The sequence below is a fragment of the Anoplophora glabripennis genome, unplaced genomic scaffold (genome assembly GCF_000390285.2).
Source record: "Anoplophora glabripennis isolate ALB-LARVAE unplaced genomic scaffold, Agla_2.0 scaffold1196, whole genome shotgun sequence".
Lineage (NCBI taxonomy): Eukaryota > Metazoa > Arthropoda > Insecta > Coleoptera > Cerambycidae > Anoplophora > Anoplophora glabripennis.
Window position 1 is genome coordinate 79,951 of NW_019417283.1, and position 22,828 is coordinate 102,778.

A 22,828-nucleotide genomic window follows, 5' to 3' on the forward strand; every position below is an offset into this window, starting at 1 on the left:
ACCTATCTTCAACTGTTCACGAAATATTTACGTTTAAATAATAACACTTTATTGTAAATAAATTGATGTACATTCTGGAAGTTTATTTTATTAAATGCTGGAAGTGGCCGCCATTAACAGCTCTGCAGTACCCCAAACGATAGATAAATTCTTGCTGTACATTTTCAACAGTTTCTGGAGAAATATTCCTAATTACGTTATGAATACGATCTTTGAGGATATCAAGCGTGCGTGGCTTATCTTTGTACACTTCATTTTTGACATAACCCCAAAGAAAGTAGTCCAGTGGATTAAGGTCGGGTGACCTAGGTGGCCACTCTATTGATCCACGTCTGCCTATCCCCCGGATTGGGAAAACATCATCTAGGAATCTTCCAACAATCGCAGCATAATGGGGCGGTGCCCCGTCCTGTTGAAACCATAACGCTTGGTTTGGCATGTCTGGCATATTTTCATCAGGATACAGTGTCGCCAGTGCTGGAATCAAGTCGTTTACTAAAAAGTCATGATAACGTTCTCCCGTCAAAGATCCTTCAAAGAAGTATGGTCCTATTACTCTGTTATTAATAATCCCTTTCCATACATTCACCTTTTCATTATACTGACAATGACTTTCCGTAAACCAGTGTGGATTTGCTGGTGCCCAGTACCTAAAATTTTGCCTATTTACTTCTCCATTCAAACAAAACGTTACCTCGTCTGAAAAGCATATCTGTTTTACTAGGCTAGGGTTATTATCAGTTCTTTCGGTCATGGTCTGGCAAAACTCGTTTCTGCGATCTGGATCATCTTCAAGTAGCTCTTGAAGTAATTGAATTTTATAAGGGTGCCACTTATCCTTCTTTAAAAATTTTGTTACAGTCGATCTATGAACTGTATTATCTAAAGCGAGCTGAGTACTTGAGAGGTTAGGATTTTCGTTTAATGAAACCAGGATATCCAGTTTTTTGTCATTAGGAACGCCGGGCCTACCAGGTTTGCCAAGATCCTTAACAGTTCCAGTCTCTCTCCACTTAGCCTCAATTCTACTGATTGTAGACTGACTCACAGGTTCTCTGTTCGGATATTTATTGTTGAACATTATTCGAACTTCGTTGAGTGTTCTAGTTTTCTCACCACAGCCAAGCATAATTAATATTTCGATTCACTGAGTCTCAGTTAAACGCACTGTAAATTTCAATTAACAATACAGTTCAAACTTTTAAGTAATTGACACAATGTGAAGACTAATGTCAAATATTCACAAACAGTGTAAATATTTCGTGAACAGTTGAAGATAGGTATAGGACATTATACACAAAACATGTCCAGAATTTTTCGGAAAATCCGAAAATGCAAAAATATATAGGTTCCATTTAAGAAAAAAAAAATTCTGCCACGCTTTTTTGAGGCACCCTGTATATCTACATTTTATGTCAAAATATGCGCAATCTAAAAACAAAATCGACGTATCCGAGGATTTTTCCTAAAAAAATTACACATTCTTTTATTGAAATTATCCGTTATTAAATCACAACCCTGTATATATAATATGATTTAGGTTTATTTATCTATGCATAAACCCTTGCCGCATTCATATGAGATATGAGTGCAAAGTGAAAAGCGAATGCGAGAAGTCGGGAACCTAATCTATGAATGATGCGAGACTTGACTTGAATTCGAATTCTCTGTATTCGAATGATTATTCGATTCTGAAAAGTATTCGAATGCAAGCTATTCGATTCTGAATTTTCTCGATTCTGCCCATCACTAATTGACAGCCATAATCTTTTAAAATTCATATTAATAACCCCCTGGGGCTCGCTCATTTAAAGGTAGTAGGTATGCCTTTTAGGTTGGAAACCTTTATATTGCTGCGAGTATGTACTTATATTTTTTTCAGAACACGTGCAGGAAGATATCAATGATTCCCCAGTGGAAATTCAGTACCAGGTAGTTACACACCCTGTACAGAACCCGGATCTTCTTTTATTTTTATATCTTGTTGTCCTTCATGCATAATACATCGTTATGTATACTTTGCCTATCTAATTGACGTCAATGTAAATGATAAGAGATCCCTATATAAACTCATGCGAGATCTCTCATCATTAGTGTAATAGTAACAGTAGTCATAACCTGTACGAACTATCTAGTAATCAATAAACGTGTTTAAAACAAATAAATGTGTTAAAGTCTTCCAAGTCACGAATTGCAATTTTAACTAGGTATAATACAATTTTTTTTGCAATTTAATATTTAGTGGTTTATACACTTGCACTCTTTTAGGAACATCGAAAGATAAAGGTATGGACTTACTTCCAAAGAAGGTTGTTTCGGAAGATATTTCCGTAGATATATATTGATTTTTAAATACATACTAGTTCAAGTAGGTATATAGGGTGTCACAAATTAGTAGGTCAAGCCGTTAACCACATATCCTTTGGACTAAAATAATGGTACTTTCCTTATACCACTCTTCATTTTGGAGCCTCATTTTCAAAATACAGGGTGTCAAATTTGAAATTTGGCACATATTTTTATCGTAGGATGACACACGTTCTGTGTGATTTTGATCTAAAATATCAAAATAAGAACGGAGAAAAGGGGGGGTTGCGTTACCCACGGACATCCCAATATTTTTTGAGTACGCCTATGCCCTCAAAATATTTTTTTTTAAATAGACCGTTTTCTTAATAATTTTTTTTACTCTTATAACATTTCCATTTGGGGCATGGTTTACAAGATATTGCAACTTTTTTTGGATGTGTGCAGTTTGGCACTAATTAAATATCGCTGAGTATTAAATGATTGTTCCCATTTTATTCAAGAAATTGAAAAAAAAAGATATTTTACTCAGCATTTTATGTTGAAACCACGTATTTACCCGAATATTTAAAACTATCTCATTAAAAGGGTCTATTATTAGTGTGTATCGTGAATATAGTACATTTAATATATTTAATTAAATTGGGTTTTCATCTTTTTATACTATTTGTTGTTAGTTGTGCTGTCTTTTTTATTTCAATATTTTGAATAAAATGGAAACGATCATTTAATACTGAGTGCCAAACTGAAGGAATCCAAAAAAGTTGCAATATATCTTGTAAACCAAGCCCCAGATGAAAATGTTATAAGCATAAAAAAATGGGGGCCGTGGATGACGCAACTCCCCTTTCCTCTGTTCGTGCTTTAATATTTTAGATCAAAATCGCACAAAAAGTGTGCCATCCTAAGACAAAAATATGTGTCAAATTTCATATAAATATCTCTAAACCAACCGGAACTATTAATAGAAATCGTTTTTAAAATTTTAACATCCTGTATTTTGAAAATGACGCACCAAAGTAAAAAGTAGCATAAGGAAAGTCCCATTATTTTAGTCCAAAGAATATGTGGTTAACGGCTTGACCCACCAATTGTGCATTTTACCGCTGTATTTAGGTACACACAAACCTGCAAAATAAAATGGTAGAAGATTGATGTCATCATTTTGTGTGTACATAATTCTTAATTCTGCGTATACATTAGCTTGTACCTAGACACAGATATTTTACAATAAACATTGCAAAAATTAACATTTAATTATTGCATTTTCTATTTATAGAGACATCTGAACTGATTTGAACCCAAATGAAAATTTTGAAGTCGACCCAGACTTGTTGGAAGAAGAAATAACTTGCCTGGTAATCAAATAGACATATATTTTTTATTATTTAATTTATTATTATAAATTATTAAGAATTGAAAATTGTCCTGATATGAAAATAACAATATTGAGTGTGTATCTCTAGTTTCAATTTGATCACAAATTGATCAATTGAATACCTAATTTAGACAGATATTGTAATTTAACAATGGACGAAATGTCAATAAAATCCCATTTATATTATAATGTTACTACTGATGAAATGGAAGTGGATTTGAGAACGATAACGGTACGAAAAAATTAAAAGCTGCTTTGAACTCTACAGTTTTTATTCTGAGAGGCATATCCAGTAACTGGAAGCAACCAGTAGGTTATTATTTTGTACACAGTGTTTGCCCAGCCATGCAATTAAAGCTTGCAATTGAAACTATATACAGGGTGCGGCGTGTTTAATGCAGAAAATTAAAAACCTAGACTCTTGACAATAAATGAAGTAAAACAATATATGCTACCATAAGGCGATTATGAGATTTGAGTATCAAAAATATTTTCCAAAAAATTACAAATGACAAAATGTTAATGCCGGTCCTGTTTGACATAGTGCAAAAAACATTGACCTAGTCCGCACTCCGCATGGCACCTGTGGAGTGTCAGTTAGTGTCAGGACGGTTTTTACTTGCGGGTGAATTGCTGCTAAGTTGTGTCAAAAAGATCGCGCTTCTGCTGTTTAGACGTTAAGTGTTTATTAAAAACGTTTCTTATTTTTATTTTTAAGTTATTGTTTTAACCAAATTGCCAATGGATAACGAGGACAACAATAATACGTTTACTACTATCGAACGTCCTGACATGGTGATATTATAATAGCAGTAAGTTTGCATCTTTTTTGTTTTTCGTGATCCAACCTATCACTTGTTAAAATAATAGTAGTCTTTTCTGTAACACCATGTACTTTGTTCCTACAAATCTTTAAAATAAAATAAATATAAATAAATATTGTAGCTGTGATAAGCGATCAAGGAGCAAATTTTGTCCAGTTGTCAAATATTCTTAGTCACATGTGACAGGATATATTTCTTTGTAGATGATCAGGAGATTGTATATATTTTTGATCCTCCTCATCTACTTTAAGTCGATACGAAACAATTTAATGAAATATTCCTTTCAAATTGATTCGAAGAAAGCTTCTTGGGATCACATAAAAGCATTGTATTACAAAAATAAAGCAAGAAGCAATAGATATTGCTGGACATTCCTCCTCATCTACTTAAGTCGATACGAAACAATTTAATGAAATATTCCTTTCAAATTTATTCGAAGAAAGCTTCTTGGGATCACATAAAAGCATTGTATTACAAAAATAACGCAAGAAGCAATAGATATTGCTGGACATTGACAGAATCACACGTAAACCCTAGCAATTTGGAAAAATGACGGTTTCGTATGCAGCACAAGTCTTAAGTGCTTCTGTAGCTATTGGCATGGAAATATGTATATTTAAGTCATGGGGAACTTCCAAGTGACGCAAGAGGTACTATTGACTTTACTGAAATGTTCGACAAGTTGTTTGACATTTTCAAAATTATTCAGCCTAAATGTTAGAGACACTCATTTGAGGATGGAAAACATTAATAAAAAGATTATTGGAGATTTGGAACAATTTGTCTGATAAAGGGTTTACCTATTTGTTGACTCGAAGAACAAACCAACGTTGCCTTGAAAATTATTTTGGCAGTATCAGGCAACAAGGAGGAAATTCCATCTCGCCAACCCCAATACAATTTTTAAGGGCATTCAAAAAATTTTTTGTATGGATTTTTTTCATTCTGGAACAGAAAACTGCGCGGAAGATTTTTCAACAATGCTTGCTGCATTACAAAATGTGGACATTAAAAATTTTGAAGTAAATACCGATGCAGAAGCCAAGTATTCATACCACAAATTGGTACTGATTATTATAATATTAATATTCACGAAAAAAAATCATTACGATATATATGTGGCTATTTAATAAGAAAGTGTTTGTCAGTTCATACTTGTGATATATGTAGAGTATTCAGAAAGTTATACAAGTACTAGCTTTTACCCGCGGCTTCGCTCGCATTGAAGTCATTAATTGATTTCGTGCAACTTTGGCGGCACGGGCCCGCGACGAATTTTTGGATAGACCAGATTTCCGCTTTTTTAAAGAAGAACAGAGTAAGAATTAAAATCACGAATTAACCACAAAAATGACACCTAACCTGAAACAATAAATATAGAAAATCTTTCGTAAAAAATATTTTTTTAATAAAAAGTATCCTGTTACCTCTAATACCTCCAAGAATATGTGTACAAAGTTTCATGATGATCGGTTAAGTAGTTTTCGCCTGAAAGCATAACAAACAAACTTACATTCACATTAATATTAATAGGGAAGTAGGGATTGATGAAACGTCAACATTTTGCCACCTGAAAGCATACGACACATTTGAGAATATCTTTGGTAATTTAAAAATGCCTCCCAATGAATTTACTGACTATATTGTCGGTTTAGACAAAATATTTTATGAAAATTTTGAGAGTACCGTTTTACAAAAAGGAGTAATTAAACAATTTTTAAGTCTCTTTAAGGATAACATATTTGAGCATCCATGTCAAAATTTTCCTTATACATACCTACTTAAATTGTACTCAAGAATGAAATTATATCATACTTTAAAATCTATAAACATTAATTTTAAAAATACCAGTGATAAAAAAAGAAGAAAAATGATAATCTGGACGCATCGACTTTTGTGTTTTCAAAGATCTATGTGTTGGGCATTTCTAAAAAGAATTGGTTAAAGGTCAAAACGGAAAAAGGCTTAAAACTACCCTCCAATATTTGGACGATGACTACACTGAGAAAATGACCAGCAAAGAATTCTTTACTACGTGTTTTTTTGCTCTTGTAGTAAATTTTTTTATTAGAACTGCAAATTCACTTTGTTGTGGCAAAAGAAATTTGTTTTCTAAATGTACTTTACTATTACTTGTTTTTTTTTTTTGGTGTGGGTAATTATGTTACTCTGCTGCGGTTTGAATGTGTATCTTTAATAAATATGTTTTACAACAATTAAAAATTATATTATTGTAATAGCAGATTACTTTACTGTGACTGCAAATATAATTTTATAAATATATTTCTAATAAGAGTTATAAATATGTTTTCAATCCTAAAGGAAAAGTAAAGAAAAATTTTACTACTGCCGAAAGTTACATTTTAAAGGATCATACTATTTATTAGCAGAACCAATCGCAGGCTACCGTATGCGCGTGCGCGCTTGTGCTCATTTGATTTGGAATCACGACATCACGATCGACTCGCTGTGATCTATGTGTGTGTAAGCTGTTACCGTTAAATATTGTATTGTAGGTATATATAAATTTTATTTTTTTTATTAATTAGGTATTTGTGCTTTCAATGATAATTACGTAATGTGTTTTTGGAGTTTAAATACTGAACTGCCAATCAACAGCAACAGGTGTACAATATTTTTTTCTACCTTAGCTTGGTAGTGGAGCTGGACCTTGACAGAGGCCAGAGCCGGTTATGGAAAATGGCGTCGCAGTACAATTATAAAATTAAATTGTCGGAATGGGGTCTCGACACATTTATAGAAAATTTTGAAGGTAAATATATCTACAAGCATTAGAGTGATTGCTCCGGTATATATAAGGTCACCATATTTTTGGCCAAAAAATGAAATCTCGAAAAATAAAAGAACAAATAAGCACTCAAATAAAATTCTTGACGTTTTAGGTACTTATTGTTACTATTTAAATTTTGCAAAAGAAAACCATGATTATTAAAAAGCATTTATAAGACTTGCGGTTTTTACCATCCTAACCCCACATTTTAACAATTTTTTTCACCGGTCGAATGTAGTTTTCGAGAAAAAAATATTTAAAATTATACATTTCACAATATTAAAACATTACTACTGTAGACACCCTATATTTTTTAAAATGACGTTAATTAAGTATCAAATTATTCCTTACTAATATTTTTCTGAAATTCAAAGAGAAATAAGGTACAATGATGAGATGTGGGGATATGTCAACATTCAGAGTTTGTCGGCTATTAAACTTGATTTACTTAATCGTGCAAAATAAATAACTCCTACGTAACTTAAAAACAGTAAAGTTAACTCAGTTATTTATATGACAGCAGAAGGAATAGATGATGAAAGCTTCAATCTGCTAGACGACCAAACAATAAAGGCACTTATACCAAAAGTAGGTCCAAGACTGATTTTTAAAAATAGGTTTAAAACTTTTTTGGATGAAAGTCAACAGGCATCGTTCTTAAGTATTTTTCATTTACTTTGCTGTAGCTTATGGAACAGCTTAACAAAAGTTTGGACATTATTTAATATACCACAAATTTTTTAGGATGTGGAAACTATTTCAATAGCGTCAACAGAAACGTAGACATCTTCTAGTATACTTACATATGTCCTTGATAGGGAATATTGGTCCGATGAAAATATAAGTGGACAGAATAATACACCAATAATAATTGATGACATATCAGATGCACCATTAAAACGAAAGAAACCAGATACATTCACTAGCCCTTTTCCTCAGGTAATAATATTTAATAATATAGAAAGACAATATGTTGTTGAAATGGTAATTTTTTTAAATAAATTAGATATGTAAAATAAGGATAAGAAATAAGTAGTTAGTGAATGAAATGGTGTTCTTTTACTCGGTGCTATAATATATAAAATTTTCAGGATCTTCAAGCAGTTTTAAATAAATATCCTGATGGTCAGCTAGTTTTAATAAAAAAGGACAAACTCACAAATGATCTCCGAAGCAAACTGACCAAGGTGATAATTACAGAACTATTTGCCATTTATGGAACTGAGTAAGTAAATAATTATCTGCTTTTGAAGTAAAACGTTAACTTAAACAAGTAGAACGTAATATTATCTGTACCCCTCATTCTAACTAAAAAAATACCTATAAGCATCACTTTCATTAAGCATATTTACCAGTCCTAGATAAAATTGATTGTTTTAATTTTGTAGAATAAGAGCAGAGATATTTGTTAAGGCTGCTGAGGAAATAGAGACTCTATTTACATCTGAGATAAAGGAGACATATTATAGTTCGGCAAATAAAACTGGTCCTAGGGGAAAGCTGTACACCAAATATATAAATACAAAAGCTGCATTAAAACTAGCAAATAATAGTTTAGCAACTACTAGCCAAAAAGGAAAGGAAACTGTTTCCCCAAGTCCCGAAAACAGTGATAAGGACTTACAGTATATGAGCTTCTTAAAAGTTGCTACAGAACCAATTCATAAAATTTTTGAGGCATGGGAAGAAACTTTTAAAATAAGAAGACGGAAATATATTCATAGTAAATTAAATGAAATATATGGTGACTTTCCCTGTTTAAAGAATAATTCTGGACTTGATCTGGTAAGCATCTTTATATTTTTGTCATCTTAAAGTGCTCATTGTGTAGGTACTAGGGACACTAAATACAGGCTGTCTACTATAAGAGGGTCACTCCCATGTATCTCGCTTAATATGTAACAAACGTCAAGTCTTTAAATATTTTTTTTGTTGCATTTTTGGAGGCCTTTATGCTTGTAAAAACAAATTTAAGATCCATGGCCAACTTTATGAGTAATAATAAAAAAAACTTTAGGACTGTTCAACTTTTTTATTTTAAGAAATAGAGAAAACTTATTTTAATAAAATCTCTAAACGAGCAAAATAAAAAGTTCCCATCAAAGCAGCCATGTTTAGGTAAATTTTTTATACATACTTTGTAAAATAATTAACAAATATAAAAGATAAGGACGATATGTGGTATATCGCACAAAAAAAGGAAAAAATAAGAATTTTTTGTGACCATAGCCTGCTTCGATAAATTTTTTTTTGCCCGCCTAGAGGGCGCAGCCACTCACATACATAATTTCAAAAATCCGAATATACCAGATGAAATTAATTTTGTCATCAAATTTTATTAAAGTAAGTTTTCTCTGTCTCTTAAAATAAAAAAGTTGAACAGTCCTAAAGTTTTTTTTATTATTACTCATAAAGTTGGCCATAAATCTAAAACTTGTTTTTACAAGCACAAAGGTCTCCAAAAATGCAACAAAAATCATTTGAAGATTTTTGACGTATGTCGTGTATTAATCAAGATACATGGGAGTGGTCCTCTTATAGTAGACCGCCTGTATATTCTTCTAAATGCTATCGTAGAGTGGTTATTAATTCCCCAAAGTATCACTTGTCAAATTGGAGCTTTAATAATTTTTTGATGAGTAGCATTTTGATGTTTTTATTCAAATAAACAACATACCCAACACTTCTATAACAAGTACCAAATTTTCGTATTCATTTTAGATTGAAACGGATTTTAATAAAAGGTTCCCTGAATCTACAGATATAATATACAGAACATGGAGTCAGGTATCGTGTGGTATATTGGCTGAAGCAAAGGAAAGAAATATTAACCTTTTTCATTCTGCAGAAATTGGTAGGTATAAGCATTCAAATATAAAAGATATAGTATAATAATATAAAGGTTATAGCCCAGTAAACATAACAATCAGTAAGGAAACTTCCTGTTGGTACCTTTGAAGTTCGCGGGTACATTTCTGCTTACCTTGAAATGACTGTCATCTTCTCTGCGAGAGTAAACAATATTGCTAGTAGATGGCACCATATGAAAATGATGTAATATTCATAATTAGTTAGAGAAAAAATAGATGTCAGGAGTTGCCATTTTACAATTTTTTACTTGGAAAAGTCAAAATTACTTAACAAATTTAATAAATTTACACGTAAACGGGTAAATAAAATAGTGATTGATATAATAAGGTAGCATGAAAGTGCACAATCGATTCCAGATTTCTAGCGACGTATTTATCTACTCTCGCAGACAATATGGACGCTCGCTTTAAGGTTATTAATTCGGTACCAAAAATCATACTGAAGATTCCCTTCTGATTGTTACGTTTACTGGGGTTATCGTTTTGGATGCTTCATTTTAGATCAAGTGGCTCAGACACTACTGGTTTTACCATTTTTATTCAGTCCTGTTACTATAAAAAGGTCTTCAAAAGGAAAGAACTGGCGTCCTAGCAGAAATGAGGTACAGGAAAGTTTTTTCTTTCATGTTCAGGTATGGCTTTTTTAAATATTTAAATTATTCAAATTGTAACATTTCTCACAAATGTTTCTTTATATTTTCTGTCATCAACAAGAAAGTCAGTACTCACTCTTACAAAAATTTGTACATTTTTTAAATCCCATAGGTATAGTATGTTAAGTCAAAATTGTCGTGCCAAGGAAAACAAACAAAGCTTTTTCCAATGAAAGAAAAGTAAATAGCCACATCATTGGTATTTTTTTAATTTCAGAATTTGGATGAGCTGCAATTAAAGATTGCATCGCGAAAAGATAAACTAAACCAATTTGGCTTGACACTTCAACCATTTGGTGTAATTTCTGGTGAGTTAAACAAACCATCATATATTGTAGTTGTTGATGATGTGCAGTATATAGTTGATACTGGCATTAGAGCCTTAGAGTTACTTTATAAGCTTTTTCATGCCCTGGATGTTGAATACCCACATGAAAGTGAACCACTGTGGCTCTTTTTACAAGAGCTAGTTTTTAAAATGAAACCTCAGAAGATTTGCCCTTCAACAGTATCTATGGTTTCAGATATATCATACCATCTGAAAGAAGTAGATAATGCTTAGTTTTCTCAGGTCTAATGTTTAATATGGCGGCCGAAGCAGATGTGGGGTCAGTAACGGCGGAATTAAATAAACTTCGTAAAAACGAATTAGTGGACATAATAATTACAAATAAATTGCCAAGTGGAGTGCACAATGCGGTGCTAACAAACTATCTGAAGAAAACGCGAGTGAGTGACGTGAACAAGGAAATAACTGTAATAGGTAATATCTGTGCAAACAGCTAATGTGTAAATCTAAAATCGAAGTTAAACAACATAACTAGTGAACTGGACACTCTAAGAAAATTATCCTATCACCTGGAAAAGCGAACGGAAGAGCAAGGAGATCTTATATTGTTGTTAAAACAATTAAACAATAATATGTCTTATAGCAAAACAGAGCAACCAACGACATCTATAAATAATACGGCAAAACCAGATATAAATCCTTGTAAAAACGGGGACAATAAAAGTGGTAATCAGAAACAAAGAATGCCTCTGCCGAGCGCAAAAAGTGTGGAAGTAAAAACACAAACGCCACCACATAAAAAAACGAAAACATCGTTTGACACAGCTGGATGTAATTCTCAGCAAAGAAATGTAAACACACAAAGCCGATTCAAAACAATAATCGGCTGCAACAACAATAAATCAAATGCACTCAAGACTGTACCAAAGAAAGGTTATCTGCACGTTTTCAGAATTCATCCAGATACAACTATTGACGAATTGGAATCGCATATGAAGGAAAGTGCACCAGAAATAGGCTTTCAGTGGGAAGAGTTACGACGGAGTGACGATTCAGTGTCATATAAAGTGAATTTCCCAATAGAATATGTTAAGGAGGTATATAACCCAAATTTATGGCCAACAGGAGCAGCAGTGAGAAGATTTAGATTCCCACAAAAATCGTACCAGAAGAATTTTCGGATAACCGAAACACCAACGTTGGAGAACTAACATCCTCTGATGCAAGTAAATCAAATACTGTTAAAAATAACAATCTCAGCATTATACATCAGAATGTTCAGTCTATTGGCAATGCGAGTGATAAACTTCAAGAGCTGCTAAGAGAAAATGAAGAATGTAGGTTTTTATGCATAACAGAACATTGGAAATCGAATGACCAATTAAGTTTATACGGGTTTCAACATTTTAGACTTGTATCGAGTTTTTGCAGGCAGAGCGGTCAACATGGAGGTGTTGCACTTTATGCAAGAAGCGAACTACAGTTTGGATTGTGTAACAGGGTAAATAAGTTGTCAGTGAGTGGAGACTTTGAGTGCACAGCGGCTGAATTTTCATTAAATGAATTGAAACTTATTATCATTGTAATTTACAGACCACCCAGTGGTTGCTTAAAGGTATTTTTTGATAAACTAGAAGTAATGTTAACGACGATTTTTGAAAAAAATGTTTTATTGGTTATTGCAGGTGATTTTAACATTGAAATGAAAAATGATAATGAAAATAAATCACGATTAATTTCTGTAGTAAATTCCTTTGGTATACAATTAACTGTTACCGATTACACAAGGATTACGACTAACAGCAAAAGTTGCATTGACAATATCTTAACTAATATTGATCAATATCTGGTAAATGTTTTAGATTCACTTATTTCAGATCACAGGGCGCAAAAAATTTGTTTTGAAATTAAAAATTATAATTCTCACAATAGTAAAATATACAAAAGATTTTATACTCAACAAAATAAGGAGAATTTTCTAGTACAATTGAGATGCCAAACTTAGGATGATGTTTTCCCGAAAAAACAGAATTTACTAGATGTTGCTAATGATTGTAATAAATACTTAACTGATGTAATTCCAAATTTGTTTAGAAATGAAAAAATTATTCCATTTCAATGTGATATACCTGATAATAATAAATCGATGTATTTAAAATCACTAACACCTACTGACGATATTGTAAAAATATCTGAAATGATAAAAAATAAATATAGTAGTGGAGATGATGAAATTCCAGCTGCAATAATCAAAATGTGTATATGTGAGATAAACACTGTAATTTGCCATATACTGAATAATTCGTTTAAATACGGAATATTTCCAGAGCAGTTAAAACTTGCAGTTATAAAACCCTTATATAAAAAGGGAGATACAGATTTATTTGAATATCATAGACCTCTTATGGCCGGTTTCTCAAGTAGTAGATATCTATTAAATAAACTTATCGATTCCATAAAGTGGAGATATCCCATGAATTCGGTTTCTGAACCATTCGATAATGCTTATCTATTGCATAAGTTATCGAACACATATCCAAAGAAAAATGGCAAGATATCTGTCCAATAAACATTAGCGCACGCGCGCCGCTATTTAGCTTTTGCTTGTTTACATCTTTATTGTAAGACTTAACCCAACTTTTTTGGATATTTTTTGATATTTTCGTGATGATTACTTTGTGCAATGGAAAATTCTGATTCGTCTACCTCTTCAGATGAAGAATATTTAAATATAGTCAGATATCTCGAACGGCCAAGACGTTATCGTGAAAGAGAAGACCAGTATGAAAAATACAGCGACTCAGAATTTCGAGAGAGGTTTCGTTTAACGAAAGGAACTGTAAATTTACTGATAGATTTAATAGGAGATAGTATTCAAGTGTCTAGTACTAGAACAAATTCGCTATCAGTATTAGAAAAGGTTTTAATAACACTTCGTTTTTATGCAACAGGTTTGTATATATTTTTATTTAGTTAATGTGATGTGATATCATTAGATACTGAATTTTTTTATATAAAGTTAACAATTTGTTGATTATTCCAGGAAGTTTTCAAATTTTGATAGGGGATTACTGCAACATCCACAAAACAAGTGTTTGTAGAGTCATACAAAATGTAACGGAGGCGATAGCAAGACTTCGTCCACAATTTGTGCAAATGCCTCAAAATGAAAATGAAGTAATGGCTGTTAAAACTGGATTATATAATTTAAGACGGTTTCCAAATGTTATTGGTTGTGTTGATGGGACACATATACGTATACAATCCCCGGGAGGGGATAATGCAGAAATATTTCGAAACAGAAAAAGTTATTTTTCTGTTAATGTACAAGCGATCTGTGACTCTACATTATTGATAAGAGATATTGTTGCTAGATGGCCTGGGTCGACTCATGACAGCACAATGTTTAATGCCTCACTCGTTTGTGCATCTTTAGAAGCAGGTGAATTTGAAGGTGGTTATTTGTTAGGAGACAGTGCCTACAGTTGTACAGAGTATTTCCTAACACCTCTGTTAAACCCAAACACTGCACCAGAAAACAATTACAATGCAGCTCATATTCAGACAAGAATTCAGACAAGAAATACAATAGAACGAACATTCGGTGTCTGGAAAAGAAGATTTGCTTGCCTTTCGTTACAGCTTCGAACCAAGTTGAACACTACTTTGTCAGTGATTGTGGCAACAGCTGTTTTGCAAAATATGGCAATAGCAGGAAATGATATTTTGAAGAAATAGAACAGGAACCCTTGCTTGAGAATGATCTTCCCCATAATAATGAACAAAATCATGTAGGAGGCAATGCACTCAGAAGAAGTGTAATAGAAAATTATTTTAGGTAGGTACCGAAACCTATACAGGGTGTTAATTAAGTATGTACAATAAATTTAACAGACGATTCTTTGAGTGATTTTAAGATAAAAAGTTCATATATACATGGATCCACAAGTGCTTCGTTCTCAATATACAGGGTGTTACATTTTTAAAAAAAAAAATTTTTTCCCAAAAGGCCTAAAAAACCCTTAACCAATTTTGTTGTAATTTGGAAATGTTATTTATAGTGTTAAGGGACTAATTTAGCCCTAAATTAATTAAATTTACGGCTGACTTTTTGCAATTTTTGTATTTTCTTTGGATTAAGCAAATAAAAATACATTTTTTTTAAAGTGTAACACCCTGTATTTTGAGAACAAAGCACTTGCGGATCCATGTATATATGAACTTTTTATCTTAAAATCACTCAAAGAATCGTCTGTTAAATTTATTGTACATACTTAATTAACACCCTGTATAATAAATAATACAAAAATTAATAGAACATGTTTATTAATATAACAATTTTTAAAGTAATCAAATTATAATGTATTTTGTAGTTCCTTTTCTTTTAATTCAGCTTTTTTTATATTTAACTCAGTCCCCATTATTTCTAATTCTAATTTTTGTTTTGCTTGCATGTGTTGCATTTCTATATCATACTTTCTTCTCATATGTTGTAGCTCCATATTTTTCATTTCTAACTCTTTATATTTTATTGACTCTTCTTTGTCTAATATTTATAATTTTTTATTCCTAATTTTATCATCATTATAATCTTTACTGTTCTTTCTGTTTACTATTCTTTTACTAAGTGTACTTAAATATGATTCTTTTTTTTCAGATAACTTTCCAGCTGATGCAAGGATCTTTCGTTTCTTCATTGGCGTTTGCAACATTGACGATGGTTCCACTACCTCAACAGCTATAACTTTTACCGTTTGTTCTAAAAATTTCAAATATTGTTATTTTAATAATTTTTGATAGAAATTTTATACACAATTTAGAATATTACTATTTTTTTTTTTTAAAAGAAAATATAACAGAGTACTTATAGACATGTATATTTTTTTACCTTCCTCTCCTGTATTAACTTCCATAGATTTAACAGCGCTCATTTGTGACTCTATTCCTATGTCCATTTGTATAGTTTCTGCTGATTTGTTAACTTGTATGCAGTCTTGTTGACAAGTTCCTAGATTTATTCTGTCTTCCGAACCAGGCATAACTTCTAAAAAATATATAGATTTGTAGGTATTAAACTAGGTAAAATGCTCATAGATTTTTCACTTTCTTACCTTCGTTTAAATAATCTGCAGAAGAATCAAAAGGATTTGGCAGTGAATGAAACTGAACCCCTAATGTTTGAACAATTTTTGAGTCCAGATTATCACTCTTCGGGGTAAATAAACCACCACCAGTTTTATATGTTTCTTTCTGAAAATAGGTACAAATAGAAATAAATATACAGATGTAATACTAAAATATTATATTTAATTATTGAAACAATTATATTTAATAATTTTACTAACCTTGTCATGATACATATTTTTCCTTGCTTTTTTCTTAATGCCATCATATAAAGCGTGCAGCTGTTTTTCAGTTCTAATTCCACTTTGGCAAGTAGAATTAAATTGTCTGGCTATTGATGCCCATGCTTCATTTTTTAGCTTAACGTTTGAGGCATCAGTTTTTTTATTTTCAACAATATGCAAATAATTTTGCACAATTTCGAACAAAACGTTTTTGTCAAAGTCGCTGAAATTGCGTGCACGTTTTATATTTTCATTATTTTCCATTTTACTCTGTTGACATTATAAAGAAACTCAAAACTCGAACAGGTACGTTTGTAAATACACGATAAATGTAAATTGTGGTTATGTGGTTATCAACTTTATTAGAGCGATAGTGGCGCCATCTACAATTATTTCTTGAAAATGTCTTCTTTCATAAATGGAATCTGCAAACACTTGTGCATTTGCTAGCTCCCTCTATGATTATTCCAGGTACTAAGATATCCATTCAACTGTTATATATTCAACAAAATTTGGAAGGCATGCGTTCAGAAACCAATATAAAGTTATCGGTGTGATAAATTTATCTACTCGATAGTTATCGAATGGATTGCGCCAAATGTTGAGAAACCGGCCATAATACATTAATTCCATATTTATTTAATGCTGATATAAAATAGCTCTAATTACTTCAATATTCACCCCTGTCCGTAGGGCCGCCGAAGTACTAGCACGTCTAGTGCTGTGTGTTAAAAAATTTGAAATATCCGTTCCACTCTTTTGTAATACTCTTTTAACCCACCTACTTAGAGTGCTGCAACTAGCGGAATTATGAGGTGTTTTCCAAGTCACAAATAATCTATCTTGTCCTTCAGGTCTAATTGTTTTTTGAATATAATATGATAAATTTCTAGCAACACATAGGCACATTGTCTGAAAATATGCAGAAAACCGTTAAGGTTTGTACCTTTTTATATCCTGAAGTTTTAATCCTATCAGGTATCCGTATTTCCAAAACATTATTTACTTCTTTTATGTTCTGAATACAAATTTTTGAAAGTGTCTATCCTATGGGAAAAAATGAGAGCTAACTAATGAAAGCTAATAGTAGGGTATTTTTACNTTTAATGCTTGAGTGATTTTAATGCTTTTTATCAAATGTACTTATTTTCTCATGGTGACAAAAAAAATTATCTACGTGAAAATTATTTTACAAAATCAATTTCTGAGTGATCTGTGTAGGGTGAGATTTGTTATGTAATTTTAAATTTAGCGGCGGCAGAATACCTAAAACAAATATTGAGTAGGTAGGTATATAGTTGTAGAGCGTACAACTAGATGGCGCTTGCATCTTTTACCGGCTACAGGTAATTTAACTCACTGTATTACCGATAATTCCTAGAAAAGGAAAGCAATAGAAGTTGGAGAAAGTGTCAACAGTTAGCGTTGTTAATGACCACGAAATTTGTTCAAGTTTCCTATCTATAGTATCATTTATCTAGGGTATTAATGTAAATTGTGGTTATGTGGTTATCAATTTTATTAGAGCGATAGTGGCGTCATCTACAATTATTTCTTGAAAGTGTATTTTTTCATAAATGGGATCTGCAAACACTTGTGTATTTGCTAGCTCCCTCTATGATTATTGCAGATACTAAGCTATCCATTCAACTGTTATGTCATGGAGACTATACAAGGAGCCCGAACTCAATGTAAACAAAAATCTTACAAAAATAAGAGGGCGCTAGTGTTCCATATGTCCCATATGTAGAGAGGGGAGATAAAAAGCGGCAGTTTGAATTATAAATCAATCATGTCATTTTTGTAATGTGTTAAAAATTTTAAAATAAATAATGTAAGCTACTTTGAATTATATAAATCATGAAAATATGTCATTCCGGACTGTAATTAAACTAAATAGATAATAAAAAATATTAGCTTTATGAGAAGAATTTGGTGTTCGTAGAAAGAAACTAGTTTTCAAGGAATTTATGACGTGATCTTGTTAATATTAACCTATAAGTAAGGTTTATGTTTTTGATAATTACTTTGTTAAAGATTTTAGTTTAATGTTAGTAAAAGATAGTCACATTTTATACAGGAAGTTGCCTTTAAAAAAATAGTAATTCTTGTATTATTAATATGGAATTTTTACTTGTGGTAATAAAAAATAGAATATAAAAAAACTCGGTGTTTTAAATAAACTTTTTAAAATATTACAGATGTCCGATTTTGAGTCCAGTGATTCAGATGACTTATTAGACGCATTGTCCAGCTTGAGAGTGGTGATGAAATAGATTTATTCTAAGAAACAGATAGAGTAAAAAATAAGAACTACTTTGAAATTATTGTACCTGAATATAGTGGCCAAGTTTTTTTAACATGTCCATGTTAGCATATGGGAAGTAGCTAACAGAATTGAAGAAAAATTTGCCATTTCTAATTATTTCACCCATGATTCTGGTAAATTTTGCATTGCCTTAAGCTCTACAACAACCAGAAAAGTTACATACTTGCTAAGTAACTTGTCTCCACAAATTATAGAATGGCCGAGATAATGAGGCAGTTGTAATCGAACAATATTTTGCCCAATATGAATTTCCAGAGCAGGTTATAGGAATAATTGATGGGAAAGGAATTCATATAAGATAGAGTATATCACAATCCATATTTTTTTGAATAACCAATAATATACTATATTATTATAGTGTAACTGAAAACTGACTATGGAAAGTCGATAAATTATGGTTGGACAATTTCTAAGCTGATTGCCATGTTGTCGGTTTAGACTTCTCAATGCTTCGAGAGTCATATCGCTCTCTTCTCAAAATGTCAAGAAGCTTAAAACAACATGACAACCAATTGATACCAAAATTTTAACAAAATATAGGTACTCCATTATAAAGGTCACAAAAAATAGGTAATCTAAATATTTTATAACTGTTTAAAATCGATTAGTTTTCTGGGTATATATTTTAAAATTGCTGTAAAATTTAATTCTACTTTCGTAAAATTGTTGATTTAATTCGAACGTAACATGGTTCCATGACTTATTCCAAGGTAGAGTATAGACCAAAATTAATAAGGTATTATAAAGAAATATTTTAGCAATGTTCTATATTTTTGTTATATATTTTGTAAAAATAAAATGTTTATCTACCAAAGATTTCAATGTTTTATTAATTGAATAAAAAAAACGAAATTATTTGTGCCTAATTAAAATAAAATAAATATTTATTCATAACAAACAAGTAACAAAGTAAATATATATTACAAATAAAACAACTTAAAAATAAGTAATACGTGTCAGTCTATCTTCTTAAAATTTCATTTTGTTCATGAAGCAATTGATTTCCATGTTTAAATATTTAGTAAAAGTAGTCAATTACCAATACAGATCGATCAGCATCAATTACTACACGTATCCTCTCTTTAAATTTTATATGATATCTGAATTTCAATCAGTTTTTTACTAACAGGAAAGAAACAGCAACTAATTGGAAATGATTTATTCAATTCAGTAATGATAATAGCGATGTCACCAGCAAGAATTATATGAAAGATACGAATTTAATTATTTATGCACGTAATATAAATTACAAGAATATGTAGAAATAAATAAAGTATACTTTGTTGCTATTGTCAATATTATGTGAACATATTCATAGTTGCTTTGTCGAGACCTCATCACACGTCAACAGAACTTTTCTTTTATTAGATTATACAGGACAGGATGCTCACTTTCTAGTATAATCTCATCGTAACTTAATTGCTCTTGATTTACTTGCTGTTCTTGTTGTTGTTGTTGTTGTAACTGTTGCTCTTGTTGTAGCTGCTGCACCTGTTGTTGCTGGTGTAGCGGATGCTCTTGCTGTTGATGCTGCTGCAAAATATATAAAGAAACAATGCATCATTCAATTATACAATATTTTCACTTATGAAATCTTTCTATTTAAAAATTTCTCTACCGTATTAAGAATCAAAGAAGCTGCTTCCAACTTCCGAATTATTCGACCTTTTGCCATAATATTAACCCACTATTCGGTCAAGTTGTAATATAGAACTGCTGGACATCATTAGATTGAAAATGCAGATCACAAACGTACTGTTTTATTTTAAATCTGTTGACAGTCATTCACTTCACATACTATTACCATATTTAAATTATTTTCGAAACTTTTTATTTACCATTTATAAAAACAAATTGTAATAATTATTGACTTGACTTCTAGTTTTTAGGTTAGTATACCTCCCCGCTCCCCAATATATCTATTAAACTCAATATAAATAAAATAAAATTGGTTATTTGCTTACTTCACTCGTATTTATGAAGCTACATTCATTTGGGTCATATGGAACACTAGCGCCACCCCAACTTCTGCCATTTCTTGGACAAATTTTGTCAATTTTCCCGTATGAGTTCGTGCTCCTTATCTAGTCTCCATGTGTTATGTATTCAACAAAATTTGAAAGGCATGCGTTCAGAAACCAATATAAAGTTATCGGTGTGATAAATTTATCTACTCGATAGTTATCGAATGGATTGCGCCAAATTTTGAGAAACCGGCCATATATGATCTTAAATAACTAGAAATTTGTTATGAATGTTCAAACACAAGTTTCATTTATCAATTTTAATTTTTCAAATTTAATGAAACGAATATTAGACGTGCTTTTAAAATAATGTCTTGCCTAATGACAATGTGTATTAGAGTGGATACATATGGCTTATTTTGAAATGTTTTACTAAATTACGCAGGTAGTAGAAGCAGGTTAATGACACCCTGTCAGATATACNGTAATCAGCAAACTTTTTGAAATAATCATAAAGCAGAGATTAACCAGTTACTGCGAAAGCAAGCATATTTTCTCTGATTCCCAGTTTGGTTTCAGTATATTTTTCAATTTATTTCAATATCTCTCTAAATGGTGTCGGAATTTTCGACGTCAGCGTGACAAATAGATTACAGTTTTCACTCGCTTTGTTATTACATTAACGTATAATTTGTCATTTTTCCCAACCACGCACACGTTCACCGACGATCACACGTCGCCGGTGATAAAATAATTGACGTTTATCTGTTTATCTGACGCCTGGCAATGTTGAAAGTAACTGTTCAACCCCAAATTGTTTCGGTGCAAAGCGTGAATCGAAATTAAATGGAATCATTGACTGATGTGACATGATGGAGTAAACAATAGTTTAGCACTGGATAGGGCCTGCTATTGTTTTCTGTTCATTTCATTATTGTGACCCAGATGTGCAGCTGTTAAACCATTTTTTAATCCGATGATAAAATTGATACAAACAATGCCGGATTCGTGTATATGTGTACGAGAACAGAATTTAAAAATCAAAATGTAAATGATTTTCTCTTCGTTCTGTAGCGACTTAAAAGTTCTCCTGTTTCTTGAAAAAATTCAACGAATGTCGTGAAGTAATCACCACAAACCATCAATAGTCGTCATTTGTCATTCTATGTTGACAACACATGATACAATGAAGAAGTATATAGTAGAAAACACACGAATGGGTGGGGTGAGGTACAAAAATGGCAGTAAAATGTATTTGAACAGAAACGAGTCAACGAAATCTTAAAACAACAATCGAAGGAGTTGACGTCGGAACTAAATTTTCCTCTAATATACGTGTCTAATAAATCGAATAGATTGCGATGGTTCAATGACAGACTCCGAGAGTTACGCAGAAAGTTAATATATGCTATGGCTGTTTATGACAATGAAAAAACAATTGAAAACTGGGCAATTTATACTGTAATGTCAAGAAGACATATAAATAAGCTATAAAAACTGAAAAACGAAATTGTTACATAAATAAAATCTCCAATTCTACTAATAAAACAAAAATAATATGAAATAATGAAAAGAAAACTAAAAAGTCAGTGCTTAAATCTAATTTGATCTCATCCGATGATTTTAATTTACATTTTTCTAATATTTGTAACACAGTTACTCAATCAATTGATGACAAACTCATTAATCCGAGATATTTTTTACTTAAGGCACCAAAGCCCTCTTTTTCTTTTTGTATGCTCCCAATTACTGACCAGGAAGTAAAGCAAGCAATTTTTAGTTTAAAATACTCTTCCGGCCTGGACTATTATTGCTTAAACAGTTTTATGATCAAGGATCTGGAGTCGTTAATTGAACCTCTTAGTGTGTCAACGAAGGAGTATGGCCAGACTCATTTAAAATCACTAAAATTCTTCTCTTCTATATAAAAAGGGTGATTGAAACTGTTCGGATAATTATAGACCGATTGCAACTGTCCCTGTAATCAGCAAACTTTTTGAAATAATCATAAAGCAGAGATTAACCAGTTACTGCGAAAGCAAGCATATTTTCTCTGATTCCCAGTTTGGTTTCAG

The 22,828-nt window shown here is 31.6% G+C and overlaps 2 protein-coding genes and 1 long non-coding RNA gene across 3 annotated transcripts; 2 read left to right on the plus strand and 1 right to left on the minus strand.

The window, feature by feature from the left end:
* The first annotated feature begins 6,743 nt into the window (after window positions 1–6,743).
* On the plus strand, window positions 6,744–15,943 carry LOC108915301. Its single transcript, XM_018721290.2, has 10 exons — window positions 6,744–7,282; window positions 7,821–7,953; window positions 8,095–8,239; window positions 8,392–8,525; window positions 8,689–9,085; window positions 10,022–10,154; window positions 10,672–10,802; window positions 11,041–14,063; window positions 14,156–14,950; window positions 15,770–15,943. Exons 1-8 carry the CDS (start codon window positions 7,210–7,212, stop codon window positions 11,383–11,385), a joined length of 1,491 nt encoding a protein of 496 aa, XP_018576806.2. The 5' UTR covers window positions 6,744–7,209; the 3' UTR covers window positions 11,386–14,063; window positions 14,156–14,950; window positions 15,770–15,943.
* On the minus strand, window positions 15,493–16,741 carry LOC108915300 (myb/SANT-like DNA-binding domain-containing protein 3). The gene is made up of 4 exons (XM_018721289.2): window positions 16,458–16,741; window positions 16,224–16,362; window positions 16,001–16,156; window positions 15,493–15,871 (listed from the first exon to the last, which is right to left on the minus strand). Exons 1-4 carry the CDS (start codon window positions 16,722–16,724, stop codon window positions 15,666–15,668), a joined length of 768 nt encoding a protein of 255 aa, XP_018576805.1. The 5' UTR covers window positions 16,725–16,741; the 3' UTR covers window positions 15,493–15,665.
* Window positions 16,742–18,559: 1,818 nt separating this feature from the next.
* On the plus strand, window positions 18,560–18,776 carry LOC111692236. Its single transcript, XR_002763183.1, has 2 exons — window positions 18,560–18,599; window positions 18,662–18,776. It is a non-coding gene; the product is annotated as an uncharacterized LOC111692236 (long non-coding RNA).
* Window positions 18,777–22,828: the final 4,052 nt, after the last annotated feature.

Excerpts from the sequence above, each read along its gene's own strand:
- LOC108915301 (XM_018721290.2), top strand. The coding sequence starts at position 7,210 with ATGGCGTCGCAGTACAATTATAAAATTAAATTGTCGGAATGGGGTCTC. Across the intron at positions 7,283-7,820 it reads ATTTATAGAAAATTTTGAAG|CAGAAGGAATAGATGATGAA; the intron begins GTAAATATATCT and ends TTTATATGACAG. Across the intron at positions 10,155-10,671 it reads TTTTCATTCTGCAGAAATTG|ATCAAGTGGCTCAGACACTA; the intron begins GTAGGTATAAGC and ends GCTTCATTTTAG.
- LOC108915300 (XM_018721289.2), bottom strand. The coding sequence starts at position 16,724 with ATGGAAAATAATGAAAATATAAAACGTGCACGCAATTTCAGCGACTTT. Across the intron at positions 16,363-16,457 it reads AAAATATGTATCATGACAAG|AAAGAAACATATAAAACTGG; the intron begins GTTAGTAAAATT and ends ACCTATTTTCAG. Across the intron at positions 15,872-16,000 it reads AGTTAATACAGGAGAGGAAG|AACAAACGGTAAAAGTTATA; the intron begins GTAAAAAAATAT and ends TGAAATTTTTAG.